At 39.8% G+C, this 20,396-nt stretch overlaps 4 protein-coding genes across 5 annotated transcripts; 1 reads left to right on the forward strand and 3 right to left on the reverse strand.

Annotated features, from left to right (window-relative positions):
• Positions 1-251: 251 nt before the first annotated feature.
• Positions 252-6,101, forward strand: LOC121953448 (ubiquitin thioesterase OTUB2-like). Of its 2 annotated transcripts, none has more exons than XM_042500560.2 (6): positions 252-385; positions 507-587; positions 664-782; positions 868-952; positions 2,651-2,842; positions 3,547-6,101. In XM_042500560.2, exons 2-6 carry the CDS (start codon positions 507-509, stop codon positions 3,751-3,753), a joined length of 684 nt encoding a protein of 227 aa, XP_042356494.1. In that variant the 5' UTR covers positions 252-385; the 3' UTR covers positions 3,754-6,101. The 2 variants fall into 2 exon arrangements, with proteins under 2 accessions (XP_042356494.1, XP_042356495.1); XM_042500561.2 differs by having other exon boundaries at positions 296-431.
• ddx24 (DEAD (Asp-Glu-Ala-Asp) box helicase 24) lies at positions 3,952-9,410 on the reverse strand. The gene is made up of 8 exons (XM_042500555.2): positions 8,516-9,410; positions 7,998-8,432; positions 7,758-7,911; positions 6,394-6,906; positions 5,672-5,747; positions 5,257-5,445; positions 4,351-4,480; positions 3,952-4,255 (listed from the first exon to the last, which is right to left on the reverse strand). The coding sequence occupies exons 1-8, from the start codon at positions 9,408-9,410 to the stop codon at positions 3,984-3,986; spliced, it is 2,664 nt and encodes an 887-aa protein (XP_042356489.2). The 3' UTR covers positions 3,952-3,983.
• A 1,810-nt stretch (positions 9,411-11,220) lies between these two features.
• serpina10b (serpin peptidase inhibitor, clade A (alpha-1 antiproteinase, antitrypsin), member 10b) lies at positions 11,221-13,381 on the reverse strand. Its single transcript, XM_042500556.2, has 5 exons — positions 13,235-13,381; positions 12,430-13,058; positions 12,046-12,319; positions 11,694-11,841; positions 11,221-11,589 (listed from the first exon to the last, which is right to left on the reverse strand). Exons 1-5 carry the CDS (start codon positions 13,264-13,266, stop codon positions 11,398-11,400), a joined length of 1,275 nt encoding a protein of 424 aa, XP_042356490.1. The 5' UTR covers positions 13,267-13,381; the 3' UTR covers positions 11,221-11,397.
• A 58-nt stretch (positions 13,382-13,439) lies between these two features.
• On the reverse strand, positions 13,440-20,025 carry atxn3 (ataxin 3). Its single transcript, XM_042500559.2, has 11 exons — positions 19,921-20,025; positions 19,225-19,389; positions 19,094-19,138; positions 18,911-18,996; positions 18,374-18,440; positions 18,206-18,293; positions 17,995-18,124; positions 17,707-17,870; positions 17,133-17,286; positions 16,325-16,389; positions 13,440-16,202 (listed from the first exon to the last, which is right to left on the reverse strand). The coding sequence occupies exons 1-11, from the start codon at positions 19,963-19,965 to the stop codon at positions 16,150-16,152; spliced, it is 1,062 nt and encodes a 353-aa protein (XP_042356493.1). The 5' UTR covers positions 19,966-20,025; the 3' UTR covers positions 13,440-16,149.
• Positions 20,026-20,396: the final 371 nt, after the last annotated feature.

Raw genomic sequence — 20,396 nt, forward strand, 5'->3', positions numbered from 1 at the left:
AAAAACCCAACAAAAACAAAAGGCAACACAATTAAAAGGGGAAACAATCAGGTAAACAGATGAGGAGGACAAAAGAGCAAGGACTTAGATGTAGATGTATTTAATTTTATAGCACTATTATTCACTATTGTGATGGAAAAAGGCTAATATTAGGCTAATTGTGAGATGACATGCTTGAGCTTACACAGGTTACACTGCTTTCTTTTTGAAGCTAGTTTTCAGGCTGTCCTCCTCGGGAGGTTTGACACCCGGAATTTAACAAACCCTGCACTGTCCCTTTAACACGGGCACGTGGTACACGCAAACATCCGGTTTTCAGAAAATGGAAATAAGATTGAAACAATGTTGTGACACACATCTTTGACGCGCGGAGTCTTTCCTAACTGTAATTACGTTTCCTTGCATTTTTTCCATGTTGTTGAAATACGAAGGTATGTCGTGCGGTCAGTCGACCCCTAAAACTGCCTTTTGTTCTCAAAATAGTAAAGCTGTTTGTTTGTCGACAGATGGAGGCAGGCAGCCTCGTCTCATGCCGAGAGGACATTTCTTCGCTGTTTCCTGAGCAAACGCCGGGTGCCAAATATAAAGTATGATATTGAGGTGGTCATTTTGTCACCCCTCTTAACTCACGCCGCATAATAATCACATGTTGTCCTTTGTTAGGATTTAAGCAGCCAGTTTTCCACCGTCAGACAAGTGCGCGGAGATGGGAACTGCTTCTACAGAGCTTTCTGCTTTGCACACTTGGAGTCTCTGCTACACAATGCCAGGGCTTTACAGAGGTCAGTCAACATCATCGCTGCTGCTTGTCCAAACTGAGGTCACTTAAAATCTAAGGTGGCCTTGTCTCGTCGGTTTCACTTTCAGATTCAAGGAGAAAATCGTTCAAACCTGTGAAGATTTTTCTTCTGCGGGGTTTGACGAGAGTACCTTCAGGCACCACCTGAACACAGTAAATGATGCATTTCCTACCACAGTCACACTTTTTTTGTACTTACTAGGTATCCTTACATCAGTAAATCACACATGTTTACAAGCCTGAATCTCCATCAACATGCATGTTATTGTAAATGAATCTTTCAGAAATTAATGTGCGTCAAGCGATAAAACAAAGTTAGGCAAAAGACAAGTAGATTCGGTAGGTTAGTTTTGGCCTTTGGCTACGCCTCAACAATGCTTTTACAAAACTAGTGTGATGACATAATAAACACCTAAAGGCATAGAATGAGATGTATAGTAAAAAATAGATCAAGTTCTAATAATTTGGATATGTGTGAATGAACTGCAAGTCTAAACCAACTGGGCTTGTTGTATCATGAAGCCTTTTGGCACTCATCCATTAGGAACTGATAAACGCAAGTGGCTCCTTACCACTGCGATGGTTTTGTTAATGGGACACTCATGTAATTTTAAACCTGGACCTTATGTCCCCATGTTTTGTGACTAATGGAGACCACATTTTTTGAAATTGGTCCAGTATTGAGAGAGACCACTGCAGGCTTAGCAGCAGTGAAACAAGCTCCAATGTAATCACTACTAATAATGTACACTAGCAATTTATGTCCACTAAAGGTGCTTGTTTTTGCCACTGACAGGCTCTGGCTGTTATTATACACATTTGACAATATTAGAAAAAGACGCTATAGGGAAATAAAATGTTTTTCTTTGCCTTTCACAGATCCTATGTGTTTGTTCATGTAACCAAGTTGGCCTCAAAGTGAAGTCTTGTTCTGAAATTTCAGGGACATGTCCACAATGTCCAAAAAATTCAGCCATGACATTAAAAATCTTTAAACAACACTAAGCTATACTTTCTATATACTCTACTATTCTATGTAGTCCAAAAATCATAAAAAATGTCATCGTATAATATGTTGTCAAAAATCATAAAAAATGTTATAGTATAGTATTTTGTCCAAAAATCATAAAAACTTTATAGTACAGTATGACGTACAGAAATCATGAAAACGTGGTAGTATAGTATGTTACACAGAAATCATACAAAACGTTATACTATAGTATGTATAAAAAATTCGTACCATAGTATGTCAGCCAAAAATCATAGAAAACAACAAAATATAGTATGTTGTAAAAAAATCATAAAAATGTCATAGTATATATGTAGACCAAAAATAATAAAATACGCCATACTATACTATGTCATCCAAAAAGCTTAGAAAAACGTCATAGTATAGTATGTTGACCAAAATCATAAAAAACATCATATTTCAGTATGTCGTCCAAAAATCATAAAAAATGTCATACTATAGTTTGTCGTCCAAAAATCATAAAAAGACGTCATAGGTTGTATAATGTTTTCAGAGAGTTGTAATAACAATCTTAGCCTGTTGGTGACACAAAGGCACTTTAAATGGACATAAATTGTTGTTGCACAGTTGACTAGAGTGATTACATTGCAGTTTGTTGTTTTACAGCTGCGGCTGTAGCAGTCTCTCTTCAGGATGGACCTTTTTTTTTAAAAAAAAAAAAGACACACATTCCCCTTTAAGTGTGGTTAGTCTGCTACTGGATCTCTACTTTTAAAAAAGGTGCAGGGAATGATAATTATACCACTAGAGGCAAACTTGTAGAACTAGAGGGAACTGTTTTGTTGAACTGTGAAAATACCTTCGTGTCTTTTCTCTTGAAGGTGGTACATGTTGTGGAGCAGTGCCAGGCTGAGGAGCAGGAAGAGACGCTGCTCAGGCTCTTTAATGAGCAGATGACCTCTGACAGCGTGGTGCAGTATCTCAGGCTGCTCACTTCAGCACACCTACAAAACCAGGCGGACTTCTTCTGTAACTTTGTGGAGGCGCCCAATCTGCTCGTCTACTGTCATCAAGTTAGTAACAAAGTGTTGCTGCCATCTAGTGAAAAAATAGTACACCTAGTTTTGAACTAAGGATAGTTCAGGCAAATGCAGCTGTGGGGTCTGGTAAGGACGTTTCTAGGATTTGAGGACACTGGGGGCCTCTGCTGGGGTTGGGGGGGTCCCCCTTGTGAAATTGTTTTTGATGCATACAGATACCACAAGTTGTATTTTGATTCCTTTTCTAAGCACTCTGGCACCTTATTTACCCGTAGAAAAGTTTTCTTTTTTTTAACTTTCCAGACTATGGTATGACTGTTAATTATTAGACATAAAATAGTAGTTGTTAGAAATTAATATTGAGTTCATTATTATTCTTAGTTTTATTTCTTTACTTATTTTTATAATTCAGTTTGTTTAAATAAAAAGCAAGACAGAAGTATTGAGTAGAAACAAGATACTTTAAAACTGCTGTCATTCAAAATTTTATTGACCAGAGCTGAAAAAAAGTCTGTTTACGTAACTATGGTGGAATATAACAAAGTACATTTATACATGTAAAAGTATTTAAAGGAATAACAGATTATTAGATCCGGGACTTTTTTATTAGGCCTATTGTTATTTTTGAAACATTTACATGGCATACATATTTAGGTCTGGGGCTGTGTATAAAACATTCAGGGCTGAAGCCTTGGACGCACGGACCTAACACCACTGTTTGCGCTCTTTTCATTCAGGAAGTGGAGGCCATGGCGATGGAGTGTGACCACGTGGACATCTTAGCTCTGTCGCAGGCCCTGGATATCTGCATCCACATCGTCTCCATGGAGGGTGACGAACAGCAGTTGGCTCACCACGTCATTCCAGAGGGTGCTGAGCCCTCCCTGCACCTTCTCTACCAAACGTCACATTATAACATTCTCTACCCGCGACCACAACACTGACCAGAGATCCTCGAGGACTCGACGCAACTCAGGAACACTGACTGTGGTTGAATAAAATCCCAAGTAAGGACACTTCATGAAAACAGATTTTTATAAAGTATTGCAGTGTACAGCACTGTGCAACAAGTATTTCATGAATTGAATGTATGTAAAAAAAAAAATTACATCAATCAACAATCACACAAATCCTGTATAAGACTGCCTTTTAAATGCACATTTCCATTAACATGTTACTGCTGCTGCGGTTTCTTCTGCTTTTTCTGCCGTGACGGACCACCTTTCTTTAACTTCTGTTTCCTCTTCTGTATTGAAACTTGGGTGAGGGCGCTTTCCCTCCCCGCTAGAGGCATCTGAGGCAGGGAGAGCTTCCCCATCTGAGTGGGATACTTTGTCTTTATCACATTCTTGAACACAGACTGGGAGATCAAATGCTTCAAATGCTTTTTCATCCCCTTCACCACCTTCTGCTGCTCTCTGTCCCCCTCCTCATCCCTTCCTCTGCCTGTAGACACAGATGGGATATTCAGTCGTCTGTATTTGTATACTTTTTAATTAAAGGGAACATGTTCAGGAGATTTTGTGTTGTGTTGGTCTTACCAATTAAAAGATCATCATCCAGGTCCATCTCCATGGCCTCTGCCGCTTGTCTCAGCCAGGAGTTGTGCTGATTCTTCCTGCTGTTGTGAAACTCGATCTTCTCAATCTGTCTGGCCAAGTTTACTCGCTCCTGTGAAGGAAAGCATTCCACAATAATAATCAAAATATAATCTCTTTAATGTCAAACTAAGGCTAGTCTGGCTCAAAGGATGTAGTCTGTGGGTATAGGTCTGTCCTTAGTTGCCTATTTCAGATGGTAACACGCTTTCTGTGTCGCCGTGTTTAACTTGTCCTGAATGGCGAGACCTGTCTGCACACTTCACTTTAGCATTGTGTGTGATAAAACAGCAACCACCTCCTGGTTAGCAACATCCACACTAAAAAAATTTCAATGCTCTATGCAGTGTTTGTCTTTTGTGGGGATTTAGCCATTTTAATACCAGGGCTCACCTCTCCATGAGCAGATGTTCCACCAAGACTCCTAAATTTACTCCTGACAGTTTTTTGCAAGGGCACAGTTGCTGCATCTTGGACTTAGTGCTGCCCCAAAAAGACTGATTGGTTTGAAATACAAACAGCCCAGAGCTGTTTTACCTCTTTGTGCAGATTTGTAGATTGCAAAATTGCAAATTTGCGTTTCCTGGTGAAGGCATGACCCGCCCAAATCTCCCTCTGATTGTGTAGCTGTGTAGTCTTGTTGGTTGAGTTGGTAAAGTTTAGGACAGAGGGGTGGGATTGGTTAGGGTAAGAATATCAGGATAAGCAAATCAGAGAAAGAGTCAGGCAGAGTACTGCAGATCAAGTCTTCGCCTAAGAATCGCAAATTCGCCTCCGGTGTTGGCATAGCACAAGTTAGGTGTGGCTGTGTAGAACTACATGAAGGCAGGACGTAATGCTGGATCTCACCTTGATGGCCTCCATGAATTTGAGTTCTATTGGGAACATGGGAAGGTCCTCGTCCTTCTGGAGATTATTGTAGATCTTCTTAAAGTTCATCATGTCGTCTGGGCCTATTAGTAGCAAACTCAGGCCCTCTTTGGTAGCTCTCGCTGTTCTGCCACTCCGATGGACGTAAGTCTCAGATGTCCTGGGGACCTGATGTTCACAGAGGAACATAAGTACAAATAATTACACCAGGTACACCAAGGCTGTGCTCATCCATATGTTGCAGGATAACATCTATAGAACAGTGGCTGAACCATGGCTCAGTGGTTTGTGCAACAGTTACTCATGTTTATTGAGGATGATACTCATGTTACGTGAATGTAAGCGGATTTTTAAAAAAAAAAAAATGCTACGGACAACAATTAAAAAAGCTTACCTGGTAGTGAATAACATGCTGAACATTTGGGATATCCAGTCCTCTAGCTGCAACATCAGTCGTCAGCAGGACACAACTGTGAATGAAGTTTTGAAATTCAAGTGTCACCTTCGTAGAGTTTTGAGTTGAGCCACTAAAGCGATGCCAAATAATGAGTTTTGTTGCAACTACGACTTAAGAACACAGGTGTTAATCACTTTCTATGACAGAGATTGCTGCAAGAACTAGAAAATAATCTCAAAGTTACCAAATACAGATTCTGTGTTAAATGATCTCGAGTATATTTTTTTTACTTTCACTGTGGTTTTATTTTTTAACTTTAAGAGACCTTGCCAAGATGGCAGCAACACATGAACATGTACAGACAAAGTGAAACTGTTTCTTCACCTTCCACTTTGAGGAATGAATAAAACTCCTGTTTGAAACTTCATGTCTGTCCTCCCACTGTTGATTAAATCTCAAAACTTGAAAATCTTGTGCTACTAGAGGAACTTGTTTTAATTTGCCAAACCACTATAGTTACAAATGTATTTTGTAAATATGCATTATGATGAAACTCTCAATGTTGGAACTAGGCATGGGAAACATAATCCCGGACTTTTCACCAGATAAAACCCTTAAGCTCTTAGTTGCAGCTAACAGGTTTTTACATTTTATCATAAGAACACAATTACTAACCTAACCCAGAGGCAAACAATACTGCAAGTGTGTGCAAACCTCACCTCTCCCTCTCTGCAAAGCGTTCCAGGTTTTTGAGGCGTTGTTTCTGGTGCATGTTGGCATGAAGAGGCAGTGGAGTACAGTCCAAGATAACCAGCAGGGAGTTGAGTCTTTTGATGCAGTCGATACTGTTGGCGAACACCATGGTGCGGCCAGGATACTGCAGCAGAAAGTAATAAAGGTAGAAGTCCTTGTCCTCCTTTTGACAGTGGATTCTGGTCTCAGTCAGAGTCTCCACAGTCGCCTCCTTCCTGGTCAGGTCAATGATTTTGGGTTTGGACTTGATCCCCACTTTCTCCATGAGAATCTCCAGTTTGCTCCTCTGGTCCAGATTCTTCTTCTTCTTCTGCAGGAGGCGGGTGGGCAGGCTGCGAGCCATGGTCAGCGTGGCAGAGAACACGAACGTTTGCCTTGTGGGATTAAAGTGCACGGTGTTCAGCATCTCCAGCAGACTCTCCAGCTCTGCAAAGTGGCCTTTCTCTACCATACGATCTGCTTCATCAATGACCAGGCACCTGCAGAGAAACACAACCCAGATTTATCGATATAAAGAAGCATGAAAATCTAGCAAACAAGCCTCTATGAGTGATCAGTGCCACAGAAAGATTCATCAGACTTCTGATGTTTCTCATGTTGATCTAGCTTTCTGTTACATTCAGTAAAAACAATGTCACCCCCTCTGGTATCTGTTTAGCGTTCAGCAAATATTGTTTCCTCTGCCTCTGGCTTTTGTATTTCACACAAATAGCTATAATGTGCACGCAGTCAATACCAGGGGTCTTTGCTTTATTTAACATTTGACTACTGCTGATGCTGTACTTAATGATGGGTGGATTGTTTATTCTTAAGCCCAATCATGTACTGTTTATAACAGAGCATTTCCATACTGTTTTAACCCATTAGTGCCCACAGACTATATTTAGTATGTTGAGAATGCTGCGAAATTTGTTTTAATTTAAAGTCTTGAAATGCAGTCTTGCAACTTTTGTGTTTATAGATATCAAATATCTGTTAACCTATATTTAGTCTATGAAAATATTTGACTACTGTTTTTCTTTATATTGTAGAAAAAAACAGTAGTCAAATATAATATATAGTCCCTTGTGTCCATAACATGGTCATAAAAGTGTCATTATTTATTTATTTATTTATTTATTTAACAAAACTCTGTTGTCTAATGTATTTAGTAAACACATATTATAAAAATAATTGGTGCAATTAACTGTATAAGCTTGAGAAAATTCAGTGCTCAGGGTCTCTCTAAAACATTTTAACACAATCTGAAACTGCTTGCATCTCACAAAATCCTTAATGCTTATGCCAGGTGCAGATTACAAATGCATTTTGAATAATAATGCATTTTTACCTGAGCTGTCTTAAGTTCAGCAGATGTGGATGTCTCTCCTTGATCAAGTCCCATAGACGTCCCGGAGTGGCGATGATGATCTCTGGCCTCCGCTTTAGCATCCGTCGTTGTTTCTGTTGTGCCATTCCACCCACCACTATCGCTGTCCTGATGTCTACATAACAAACATCTTAAGCATCTTGACATTCATAATTCAGATTATTTAAAAAAAAAAGCTAATTAAAAACTTGAAAGACTTACCTGTAAATTTCGCAACAGCATCAATGTGGTGTTTGACCTGAACAGCCAGCTCTCTGGTGGGAGTGAGCACGAGTCCGAGCAGCGGCTGACTGCGACCACCAGCAGGTTCTTCTTCTGCCTCAGCAGCGAAGTCAAACTCTGCATTTTCGATTACTTGAACGCACCCAAGCCTCTCATCATCTTTTCCTTCAGTGTCATCATGTTCATCTTCGCTGTCATGTTCGTCTGTGTCACCCTCCTCCTGCTCTGTGATGCTCTCACCCTCCTCTGCCTCCATGTCGTCCCCCTCATCTTTGGTGGACTCGTCTGCAGCTGGTAAATACAAACTCTCCACCTGTGTGGTCGGTTCAGTGTCAACAGACTTTTCGGAGTTGTTTTTCCACTCCAGGATGGTGTGGATCATGGGAATACCAAAAGCCAGTGTCTTTCCACTTCCTGTAACAAAAGTGCTCACATTAGCTTAATTCACAGACACTCAGGGGCATATTTTTAAGCTGCAAAAAGGTATTTTATCTTACCTGTCTCAGCAGCTCCCAGCACATCCATCCGATCCCTGATCGCTGGAGGCAAAGCGAGAGCTTGTATTGGACTCGGTGAGCTAAATCCAAGACTGCTGAGAGCCTCTAGCACAGGCGAGGGGACAAACAAGTCCTTCCATGCACTCACATCAGCATTTTTACCATCAGAGCCAGACAGAGCTGCATTTGTCCAATTCTTGATCTGCTTTTTATTTTTGGGAGGCTGTGCCACTTTGTCTTGAGTGGATTTTTCTTTTTCCAGAGGCTGATTTTCTGACGGAGAGTCCTGGTTTGACTGTACCTCTTGGATTTGATCATTTTCTCTCTGCTGCTTCTGTTTCTTTTTCTTCTGTTTGTTGCTTTTCTTTGTGAGTTTTGATTGGGCATCAGGCTCTGAACTCACTGCTGTATCTTCTGAAGCGTCCTCTTCAGGTGCTTCATCTTCTCCTTTCTCGTCACCTGCAGCTGCATCCTTCTGTGTCACATCGACAGCTGCATTATCTGCATCCTTTGCAGCCAGTTTCTTATTTTTCTTCTTCTTCTTCTTGGCTTTTTTCTTGGCTGGTTCAGGTGCTGTCTCTCCCTCTTTGCTCTCCACATCTCCTTTCTCTCCAGCCTCCTCTGCCTCACTGACTTTCCTTTTCTTCGCTTTCTTCTTCTTCTTCTCCTCCTCCTTTTTCAGTTCCCTTGCTGCTGTAGCTGCGGTCTTCTCGGAGTCAACCAGACGATAATTTGTCAGCTCTTCAAAACACACCAGACCCTCCATGCCCTCCTCGGAGAACAGACTAGGATCCAGCTCTATGGCTTTCCATTTGCCTTTCACATGGATGCCCCGTTTGTCTTTTTTGTGCTGTCCCGAGGACAGACGCTTGTTTTTGGGCTTCTTCGTCTTCATTTTCCTACAGTTAAATAACAAGGTACGTTGATAAAAAACCTCCTACCTTAAACTTGTTGTTGAAAGCGTGTGTGCGAAGTTAGCTTCTAGCTAAGTTTGGTGCAAAACCACTTTAACTGTACAGAAAACCCTCGAAGAAATACCAGCTCCAATAAGCTTCGTCTATGATAAACAACTACATAACAACTACAAGTAAGACCATAACAAAAAAGTACCACCTTCGCTGATGTGGTTATTTAAAATGTCAAAATACTGTTACAAGTGTCAACAGCCACGCATGACACGAGGGCGCAGCCATGACAGTGTTGATCACGTGGTTTGAAAAACTTTATTTGTCGAACAGCAGATACAGAGACTTTTCTCCTGCTGATATTAGTCGTTATTTATTCTTCACTGTAAGTAATAAGTCTTTCCTGCTGCTGTGTGTTAAGTCAGATCCTGTCTTATCAGTAAAACAATCACAATATCTTAAAATCTTCGTTCAGTAGCCTGGTATCTAAAGATATAGTGATTATATTCATAAAATTAGATATTAATAAGATTCAGGTATCTTGGGTGTGCTGGTACCACTTACTCTCATAATAAAAGGTTTACACTGTAAATTATGACTTTATTAATAATTAAAAATCTATCCTATATTGTGCTAATTTTCAGGTTCATACTTGACATGCTTTAATGTTCAAAAGCCATCATATCTCTGGCACTCTGTCTAAATAGGTGTTTACGTTTCAATTTAAAACTGTCTATTTAATATATTTGTATCATACAAATTTACATTAGTCCTGACGGGTTGTTTCTGAATTTCTCTGTGGATCAAACATTTTGCTACACTCACAGTTTTTATATAGCCTGCCTGACTTTTCCCAATATGGGAGCTTTTATGCTTTATACATAATTTAAAGTCTATTAATAAGAACACTTTCATAACACCAGGTTGTGAAAAGCATCTTGTTGGTGAGCCATCAAGTATTCAACAAATGCTCACAAGTTTGTCACTTTTAACTTAATTTCTGCATTCTAGTGAATATTCATTTACAGATTTGTGCCTTGTCTGCATCAGTGCATGATGTACATATCTCATTTGTTTTTTCTAAGTATTGAAGTCCTCTGCTACTTTTTTAAAATATATTTTTTGGCTTTTTGCCTTTATTACAGATAGGACAGATCAAGTGTGAAAGGGGGAGAGAGAAGGGATGACATGCAGCAAAGGGCCACAGGCCAGAGTCCAACCTGTGGCCACTGCGGCCAGGACGCAGCCTCTGTACACGGGCGCCTGCTCTACCAGGTGAGCTAATGGGCACCCCCATACTTTGTTTTTATTGAGGGGGACATATGTACAGTACATTCAAAAGTATTGAAGGAGATGACCCCTGTGTACCCCTGAAAATCTACACCTATTCAATTCAATTTAGTTTTATTTATTATTATTCATTATCACAAAACACAGTTTGCCTCAGAGGGCTTTACAGCATACAACATCCCTCTGTCCTTAGATGTGCATATGCATCTGATCAGGTAATTAATAAAGGGTCTTGTTTCACATTTTCTGATAAAGCTTTCTGTTAAGGTTTGTAAGTTATCTGCATACAATAATACATTTAAAAAAAAAGGTTAATGGTTTTGACAATATTCCTTTAAGTGTTATTTTTTAATGTTAATATTTAAATGTTTTCCTAATTACAGGTCAAAAAGCAAAAATATCCTTGAGCTCACTTGTATATAGTCAACACTGCTCTCATTTAGTATGCATTTTGCACATATCTGTATTTGAGAGCTGAAAAGATTTGATTAAATCCAAAAAAAGGCACACTAACATAAGTTCTTTTTTAATAGGGATTACATGTAGGTAGGTAGGCTTACAGAACAGACCAGCATGAGCATTTTAAATTTTAAATTGAAAAATGCACCAAAGCAGCCCTTTAAAAGCCTAAATAAACACAACGACACGTGCAACCACTTCAGTACACAAACAGCACAGTCATGACTGCTAGTTTTTGGTGGGGTCAATCACCCTGCCCATGAACAGCAGGCAGTTTGTGTCTTCGTGATATATGAAGAAGAAAAATGGTCTGTTGACAATGAAGGCCCTGGGTAAGGAATATGGAATGATGCCCATTGTTGTGGCAGCTGCTGCTGTGGTCCCCGACTCGTCCACCTCGATCACTGCCTTGTGAAGCACCTGGGATTTTATAGTGGAGATTAAAAAAAATTAAAAGTTATTATCTGCAAAGGTTGGAATATGGAGGTAGTATTCTGTACAGGATGGTGACATTGAAAACTAACCTCTGACACTTTGAGATCTTCTTCCTTACTCAGCTTTGTCAGATTGGCTGAATTGCTGAAGATACTGGCCATGCCTATGTCCGGTAGGAGATTGTGCAGGGAATACGACTCTTCCATCTTGAATTTAGGCAGGTTGATTTCCAGTTTGCTGTGAACGAGACGACATGTTGAGTACACTCGCTTGTTAATCTGTTGCTGTAGGTATTTAATATTATGCATTTGTTACTAGGTGCTTTTAACAGCAACTTTCTGGAGAAAATGTCACAAAGTGCTCAAAAACAACAGAATACAGACAACAAAACAGCGGAAAAACAACAGGACAGCATGCTTTATTATGATTTTCTCCACTTACAGTTTGTGCAGCTTTTTGATCCAGCTGAGGAACCTCTTAGCATTGATCCCTTCTTCAATGACAGTGTAGTCCATGCCTTTGTTGGGGAGTAGGATAAGCATGGAAACACCCTCCTGGTACGGCAGCTTCAGCACTTTGGCACCAAGAGAAACATCTTCCATCATGTAGAACTTATCCTCCAAAAACATCATTGGCACTTGCACAATATTATAGTTGTCAATGTAGAAGGATGCATTTTCAGTGAAATTGGGGTTGAAAGGCAGCTTCCAGGTACCTGTAGAGGAAATAATACTGTTAGTTTAATTGTGGGCACTATAGGTCAAAAGTCAAAACACAAATGGGAGTCAAAGCACAAAGATGAAGTTCTAAACTGAACCAGCTTACCCTGGAAGAAAATGGTGTTGATTAGCATGAGTTGCGTCTGTGTATCCAGGGTGGAAATCATCTCCGTCACTTTGCCCTCAGTCTTGTTCTTGATATACTCATTGATGAATCTGACACTACCTTCTCTGTCCGCAAAGTCTACAGTTTTGATGTCAGCGTCAAAAAACATCTTGATTTGCTCTTGAAACATCACCTGCAGCTCAAACTCCTGGCGTATAAAGAGGCCCATGCTTTGGTCCAGCTTCAGTGATCCATTCTGTGTGATGCTCTCATGAAGCAGCTGAAAGAGTTGAGGTATAAGTTCTGGCTGGTCGGCCCGCTCCAGCTGCTCCAGGTTGAGTCCTTTCAGTATTTCCTCATGCGTGACACCATCAGTGGCCATTAAGAGAGCAGCAAAGCTGGTAGAGATGCTCAGGGGTGAGAAAAAGATGTTCTTGTCATGGTAGCTGGATATTTTTCTGTATAGGTTCATGGCAAAGTCCATGTTTTTGAAGGAAAGATCTGCGATGGTGGCATCCGGGAGGCGCGCTTGGTGGACCGGAGCGAGAAAGCACATGAAGGTTACAATGCAAATAAATGCCATCTTCATTTTGTTTACCAGCATATTTTGAGATGTTTGGCTGCACAATCTGAAATATGAAGACAAGTAGATGTCAAAAGATTATTATGAAAAGCACAACTGAACAGTAACTTAACTAACCCAAAACAATGCAGATTAGAGATGATAACTTTACCACCAAAACACTTTTATGGATGCAATAGATAATTCTAAAGAATATTTTCCAAGATCAACTGTCGTACGTACCCTTCAGCTTGTGCAAGATCTGAAAGCTCCATCTATTATTTGGGGAAACAAAGTGCAAGTGTGCTCTGAGCGTTACATATTAACCACAAAACACGACGCGTTGAGTTGTTCCAAATGGAGCTGTTTTTCAAACATTCAGAGCCTCTTTTTTTCCCCAGAGGTGATGTCACAAGAACAAATAAAAAACAGACATGTGAGACTTCAGGAGGAGTGAATGTCACTTTAATCCCGGAACAATAACTAACACATGAAATACCCACTTTTCCCCAAAAACCTCTTCTGGGGTGTCCCTTGTCCTGCATGTTTGAGATCTCTCCATGCTCCTGCACAGCTGATTTAAATGATCATATTGCTATCAAGCAGCTTCAGGGATTCATGATGATTTGACCATTTGAATCAGATGTGAAGGAGCAGGGAGAGATCTGAAACACGCAGGACATGGGTTACTCCAGGACAGGTGCGGTAAACGCTGCATTAAAGATCCAATGTGTAGGATTTAGGGGGATATGTTGGCAGAAGTGGAATGTAATATGATAAGCATGTTTTCTGTAGTTTATAATCACCTGCAAATAAGAATTGTTGTGATTTTGCTACCTCAAAATGAGCCGTTTATATCTACATAGTCAGCAGGTTCTCGTTTACGGAAATTGCCTGTTGCACTGCCATGTTTCTACAGTAGTCCAGAAGGGACAAACCAAACACTGACACTAGATAGGACCATTTACGTTGTCATGTCTGACACTGTAGTTAGCAGCTGCTTAACAACAACTCACAAACACTGATTTATTTACGATGAAACTGCTTTATTGAGTCTTTATACCGGTTTTAATAACCTGGTCCATTTGCTATGGAGAGGAAGAGACCTCTGCTGATAATCTGGCTCCCAGTTAAAACCTCCTGAACAGTGAACAATGATGGAGTTCTGACCATGAGAAGTTTTTAGCTGGTTGCAATCTGCGATCCTCACCACTAAATGCCACTAAATCCCCCTAATCTTCCACACTGTTGCATTATAAGAAATAATGTGCTATGATAACATATGAAAGTAACAAAAATTCAGTACTTATAAGAATGTGGTGACTGGAAATAATGCAAATGATAAAAACCAAACTACCAACATTTTACACTCTTTTGCGAGTGCATCTTAAATAGAAAAAAAGCTTAACAGATCCAAAGTAAATGAAAACAATACAGGAATTTTCTTGAAAATCATCCAGCACAAGAAGTCAAACTTTGAGTGACATCAAATACTTCTGTGGAGGCATCAAGATATATTCATGCTGAACTGTCATTAGAAAACAATAACAACTGTAAACAAACCTATCAGTTTTAATGCTATGATGTGGTCTATTCATCTACATTGTGTGTTGCAACATTATTTTAGTTTTTAGGACTTAATGTACGCTTGCAGAGAATAAAAAAAGAGAGATTTTAAACAAAATCAGTCAGAGTTGAATGCAAAAAAAAAATTCAACAAACTCTTCAAAGTGAACACATGGTGACACACATTTGATGCTTCGTTTTATCTTTGGGTTTTAAATTATACAAATTATGAGGTTAAGTAACTGTCGCCCTTCATTCTCGCTATTTTACTGTTATGTCAAAGGGTCACCAATAAGCCAGTGGCCTCCATAGCTTTGAACAGTGGAAACCTCAGTGCAATTTAATTTATATTTGTACAACTAACGTGTACAACATTGCTCTAAGTGTTATTGGAATACAGGATAAGTCAAATCAGTGCAAATTAAAAAAAAAAAAAAAAGTATTTCAGGGTAGAATTGTTTGTAAAGGTACATCAAAGGGAGAATTAGCATTTTAACAAAGTATTCTTAACAATAAATAACCTAAACGGGTCATGACAAATACTGATGAGGAGAAACAACAGACACCAGATGGGCAGGTCGGACATGTCAGACTTTCTTTTGGTTTTAAGTGATCGTACTGTGCTGGAGAAATGAACTACGTATTTATCCATCAGCTGCAGTTTCATGGTGTTTACAGAGTCTTTGTTCCCCATTACATGTCAACTTATTCTGAACAAGATATGAAAAGTGATGTATCAGTCAAAAGCATCTTAGATTCAGCAAGTATCTCTATAGAATTATATTGTTCAGCCCATCCAAAATAGACAAAACACCCTAAAATTAAGTGTTTGTGAGCCGTGTAATCCTATATTTCATTACGCCTACACTTAAAGGTAATAACAAAGCCACAACATCAAAAATATGTTGTCTAAATATCTTGAGAGTTCAATCTTAGATGTTCTGAAGTAAAATAAGTGATGAAGTCAGAAATAAAAGACCCACATATGTTAGTGCTGCTGGCTAAAAGATGCATCTCAGTACAAGAAATGTTTTCAAAACTACACTTGTGTTTTAGTGTGGCAGGTGTTGGAATCACATCATGTGTCCTACATTGTGAAGGTATGGGGCTCTGTCATTATCTATCAAACTTTCATCTGTTGTCTTAAATTGGTCTCCTATGGCTTTCACAGAACACCCGTCTCTGCACGTATTCACCTCCAAACAAGTAAACACACTCTTCGTATGCTGAAGATTCCTTTCCATCTCTTCCAGAGAAAAAATGAGAATAAAAAGAACAATATACAATAGAAATAGAAGGCGCCATGGTAAAAAGGCAATTGCAAACTTGGATTAACTGCATTATGAGTTCTGTGGTCACCCTTTTCCCAGCGTCAGTGTCTCACTGAGTTAGATTGGACTAACTGCTGCCTTTTCTTTGTCGTTGTTCTCTTCTCTAAAGCCTGTCAGCGAACTAACCGGGGGAAACCTGTCAGCCTTCTGACTGTCCTTATGTTCGCATGTGCAAAAGGTTAGAGGAAGGAGCAAAGCTACCCCTGTGCGGGGTTGCCAATCCAGGCAGCTGGTAAACAACACAGACATACTCGCACATCTTCACTGGCTGGGCTTTTGTTGTTGGTCCTCCTTGGAGCCAGTGTTTACTGAGACTGGAAGACAAGAGAGGACTTAGGTAAGTGATATTTCATGTCTTTCTTGGATAGGCTTATAAGATCAAATTCATTAAATAATCTGTGCTATTTATATTAAAAAAAAAAACTGATGTACATACCTGAGCCACCTGTTGGTTTTGTGTCTGGTTGTTGGGGAATGTTCGGCTGAGCTTGTTGCTGCTGCCTAACGCGTCAACAGGGGGAATTTGTATCAAAACCTGCACGTTCATTTTCCACTTACTCAAACGGGGTGGGCACAATACCATGAATACTTCAAGCAGCTATAAAAAGAATTAATCACAACAAAAAACATTATGGCCTCAAAAATGTGGGCCTTTTTTGTAGTGTTGACCAATGAAATGATCACTGCATTCTTGCGGGTGTGTTCCCTTTACTTCTTAGAGCATCCCTTACGAACCCTTACTCTTTAACCGGCTTCATCACTCACATACGGGGCGCTCTCAGAAGTAAAGTGAATGTGCCTGCAACAAAGCGGGGATCGTTTCACTGGTCAGCACTATACCCAGAGCAGAGGAGAAATCTGAGAGTAGCCTGAGTCTGCAGGACAGGAAATTTGTGCAAGCAACAATGTATCTGAGTGTAATCACTCAACTTCAGCAGAAGCAGCGCCAATCGGAGCGCAGGCGGGGGCTGTTTGAGTGAGAAGGCAGGGTTTTGAGGGAAAGCATTACAAAATCTGAATGTGAAATCTAAGTGTCAAGTTCTCGAATTGAACAACCACGCTATTGAATAAAGGTAGTCCCAAACAAAAAAATGCCAGTTATTTTCAATAACACGTTTTCACGAGGACACGTTTACACTATAGAATTAAAAAAAATCAGTGCTTATAACTGATTTGCTCAGAAGTGTTTACAACATTGTGTTCACCCCCTGTACAGTAGTCACCAGGCATGCAGTTAAACCTACCGATCAAAATAGGCTTGTCTCCTCTTCCGCAGCTCCTCGGCTGTGAGCGCCTCATTCTGGCCTTCTCTTTGTCCTCCAGCACTCCCTGCTGCCTGGCTCCCTGATTTCACATTCCCCATTTCGGACTCTGAAGACATGTTGCTCAACACTGCTCCTATGATATTAGAAAAACAAGGGCCCAATATCAGTATTGCCTTTTGTAAAACACATAATGTCAACACTGCCATAAATGTATATCCTCAAAAAAATGTATAAATGTGAACCTGGAACACAACTTTTGAAAACAAGACTGAAAACGTACTGATTCACTGATATGATGATATAGAGGTGAAGCCTTGTTAATATGCAGTAAATGTATAAAGAATCGTGAGTTTAAGAGATCAGCATTTCCACCAAATCAACTGGACGACGAAACACTATATTTTAAAATCTTTGGATAATTCATTCTTTTTTTAAAGATTATTTTTTGGGGGAATTTTCCCTTTATTTTGAGACAGATGGGTAAGGTGGGACAGAGAGGGGGGAAAGACGCGCAGCAAAGGGCCACTTTAACTCATTTCTTGTTCATCTTTACCTTGCATGCTCAGCTGAATGGCCCTGCGAAGATCAGCTTCTTCATCTTCCACATCTATGTCCTGTCTGCTGAGTGCCAGAGCTCTCTTCAGCTCATCGTCATCATCCACAACCTCATCCTCCACACCAAAGGCCATCTCCGTCTGGTTCAGAGCTGCTGACCTGCTGCTCACAGTGCAAGACTTAATCAGTTGCAACAAGTCAGTAAAAACAAACTTATTTTTAGCAACTGAAACATAAACTAATCTGTGTCTCTGCTCCCTATTTTACTCTCTGCACACACACATACCCTGCACTTGTCTGGGATTCATCCTCTCCAATAAGCCTTGGTCGCTGCTGCTGCTGCACCCTCATGATCCCGAGAATCTGCTCTGCTTCACACTCAGGCAGGTTTCCTCTGATCACAAATATGGAATAACCTGCAGAAAATTCAACTTTCAGAATCGTGTCTGCTTTGCAACAACTTAACATTGTATAAACAAAAGTCGCTTTTATGATACCTTCTTGTTGTAACTGTGCAAGGAAAAGGGCTAGATAGGTGTCTGATATCAACTCTGGTCCAGTCAGCAGGGAATTCAAGTTAAACCACTGCAATGAAAACAAAACAGTGTTTTTATTTAGTAAATCAAGCTGCACTAGGATTGCTCATGATAACAAGTGCCTCATACCTGTTGTCCAAGTTTGCGTATAGTAAACCAGTGCTCCTTGTAGTTGCAAATGAAGGCTTTCTCATTTCTGGAAGATAAGACAAGAAAAACTTGATTAATCTCACACTGAAGAAAGTCACACGTTACAGCAGCTCAAGGGTCCGAAGCAAAAGAAGAAAGTTAAATAACAGGTTAGATGACAAAAAAAGAATAAAAAACCCTCAACAATAAAAGTTAGATAAAATAAAATTCACACAATATCAAAAACAGATACTCTATGTCCATAATTGATAGTTAAACAGTATAACTGTAATACAAACATGATTTGTAGTATATTTACTTGAAAAATATAGAAATTTGTACATATAATAACATAGCAAGAGGTAAATTGGTATGTTAAACAGTTGGAATTAAGGTAGAAATAGCTGTCACCAACTATTTTAACTGTGGCTGTGGGATTACAGTGTTGTGTCAAAGACTGACTGGGGGGTGGGGGGTCACTCATTTTAATACAACAACAGATTAAGATATTACACAGTAAAGTCTAGAAAACTTTACATTGGATTAATCATCATGGTCTGGTACTCCCGGCTGTTGAAGAGGATGAGCTCCAAGCCCCACACTCTCAGTGCATTGCTAATAACCTAGAGGAATTCGATCACAGAAAAGAGAATTAATATTACTAACTTCAAAAGGTTACTGATCTGTTATTAGGTAACAATAAAAAAGGGAATCTCTCACTTGTATTGAAAAGAACCCGCTGTCATCCATGTTCCCAGATGGTTGCTGGAAACACAATAACACAACATAAAGTTGGAAACTATTTGATAAAGGCTGCTGCACTAGCATTCACTTTTATGTCTCCTCCTCACCTGTAGAAAGGTCCTATACTCTTCACTGGCCATACCTCCCTCAGCCATCCTCATCCTCTCCTCTTCATCGAGCTGATGAGCGATGGAGGACAGATCCACAGGGGTGAAATACTCACCCTGCAGGAGGTTGTTGAGGCAGTGTTGGGCGCAAAGAGAGCCCTCTTGCTGCAAATGAGGGAGTGTTTTCAATAAGACACCGATACAGATCGCACTTTTAACACGACAGGACAATGACCTGTTTGTTTTTAAACTATTTGCATGGCTTTATTAACACCGATTTGGCTGATGCTAGTACTTAAATTTTACACGGTAACAGTCAAACACCAGCAGAGCCACATACAGTTAGCTTACGGAAACAACAAGCACAACTACTCTCAGTACTTCTTTATAAAACCAGATAGCTGTGTTAAGCTGGTTCGTGTACCAACTTGACAAAGATAACACGCTCTCGGCTGTTAGAAAGCTTTCTGCGTTGTTAGTCATTGCTGAAAAGAAACTTTTCATAATCTCTAACTAGCAGGTGCAGTTAGCATGTTAGCTGCCTGGACAACAATACTGCCACACACTAACACAAATCTCTCAACACCGGCCACTTAGCGACGGTAAACTCATAACCGGCATAAGATCCAAGACTTTCCGATTAAACACGGTGAAATTCTCGGGGGTAAATATTTGAAGTTAAACGGTTTAACTTACTTTCTCATGAAATATAGAATCCATGATCAGCTTTCTGTCAAACATTCAACTCTGACCTCTAGCCCCGCTGCGTTCATCACCATGGAAATAAGAGGACATCTCGATTAGCGCCCTCTAATGGCCTGGCTCCCTTACAACAGCACCATCCACATTCAAAACTCAACTTATAATAAAATATTATGATACATGTATATATTTATTTGTACATTCATGGCAGAAACATTATTGAAATCACTGATTTTTAAAATAAATTTCAATTCTTTTTGGGAATTAGTATTGTATTGTTCTTCCAGACAATATCGACAGATATAAAGGACATTCAGAAGAAAATCAAAATGGCAAAACTATTTACAATGAATAAAAAAACAACAACAGATGCATATTTGAATAAAAGTGAAAAGGTGAGAAAAAATGTATTTAAGGCAATATACTTTGAAACCTCTTTTGCAATCCATGCAGCAGACCGATATGACAGC

The sequence above is a fragment of the Plectropomus leopardus genome, chromosome 14 (genome assembly GCF_026936395.1).
Source record: "Plectropomus leopardus strain MGB_pleo_1.0 chromosome 14, ASM2693639v1, whole genome shotgun sequence".
Taxonomy (NCBI): Eukaryota; Metazoa; Chordata; class Actinopteri; order Perciformes; family Serranidae; genus Plectropomus; species Plectropomus leopardus.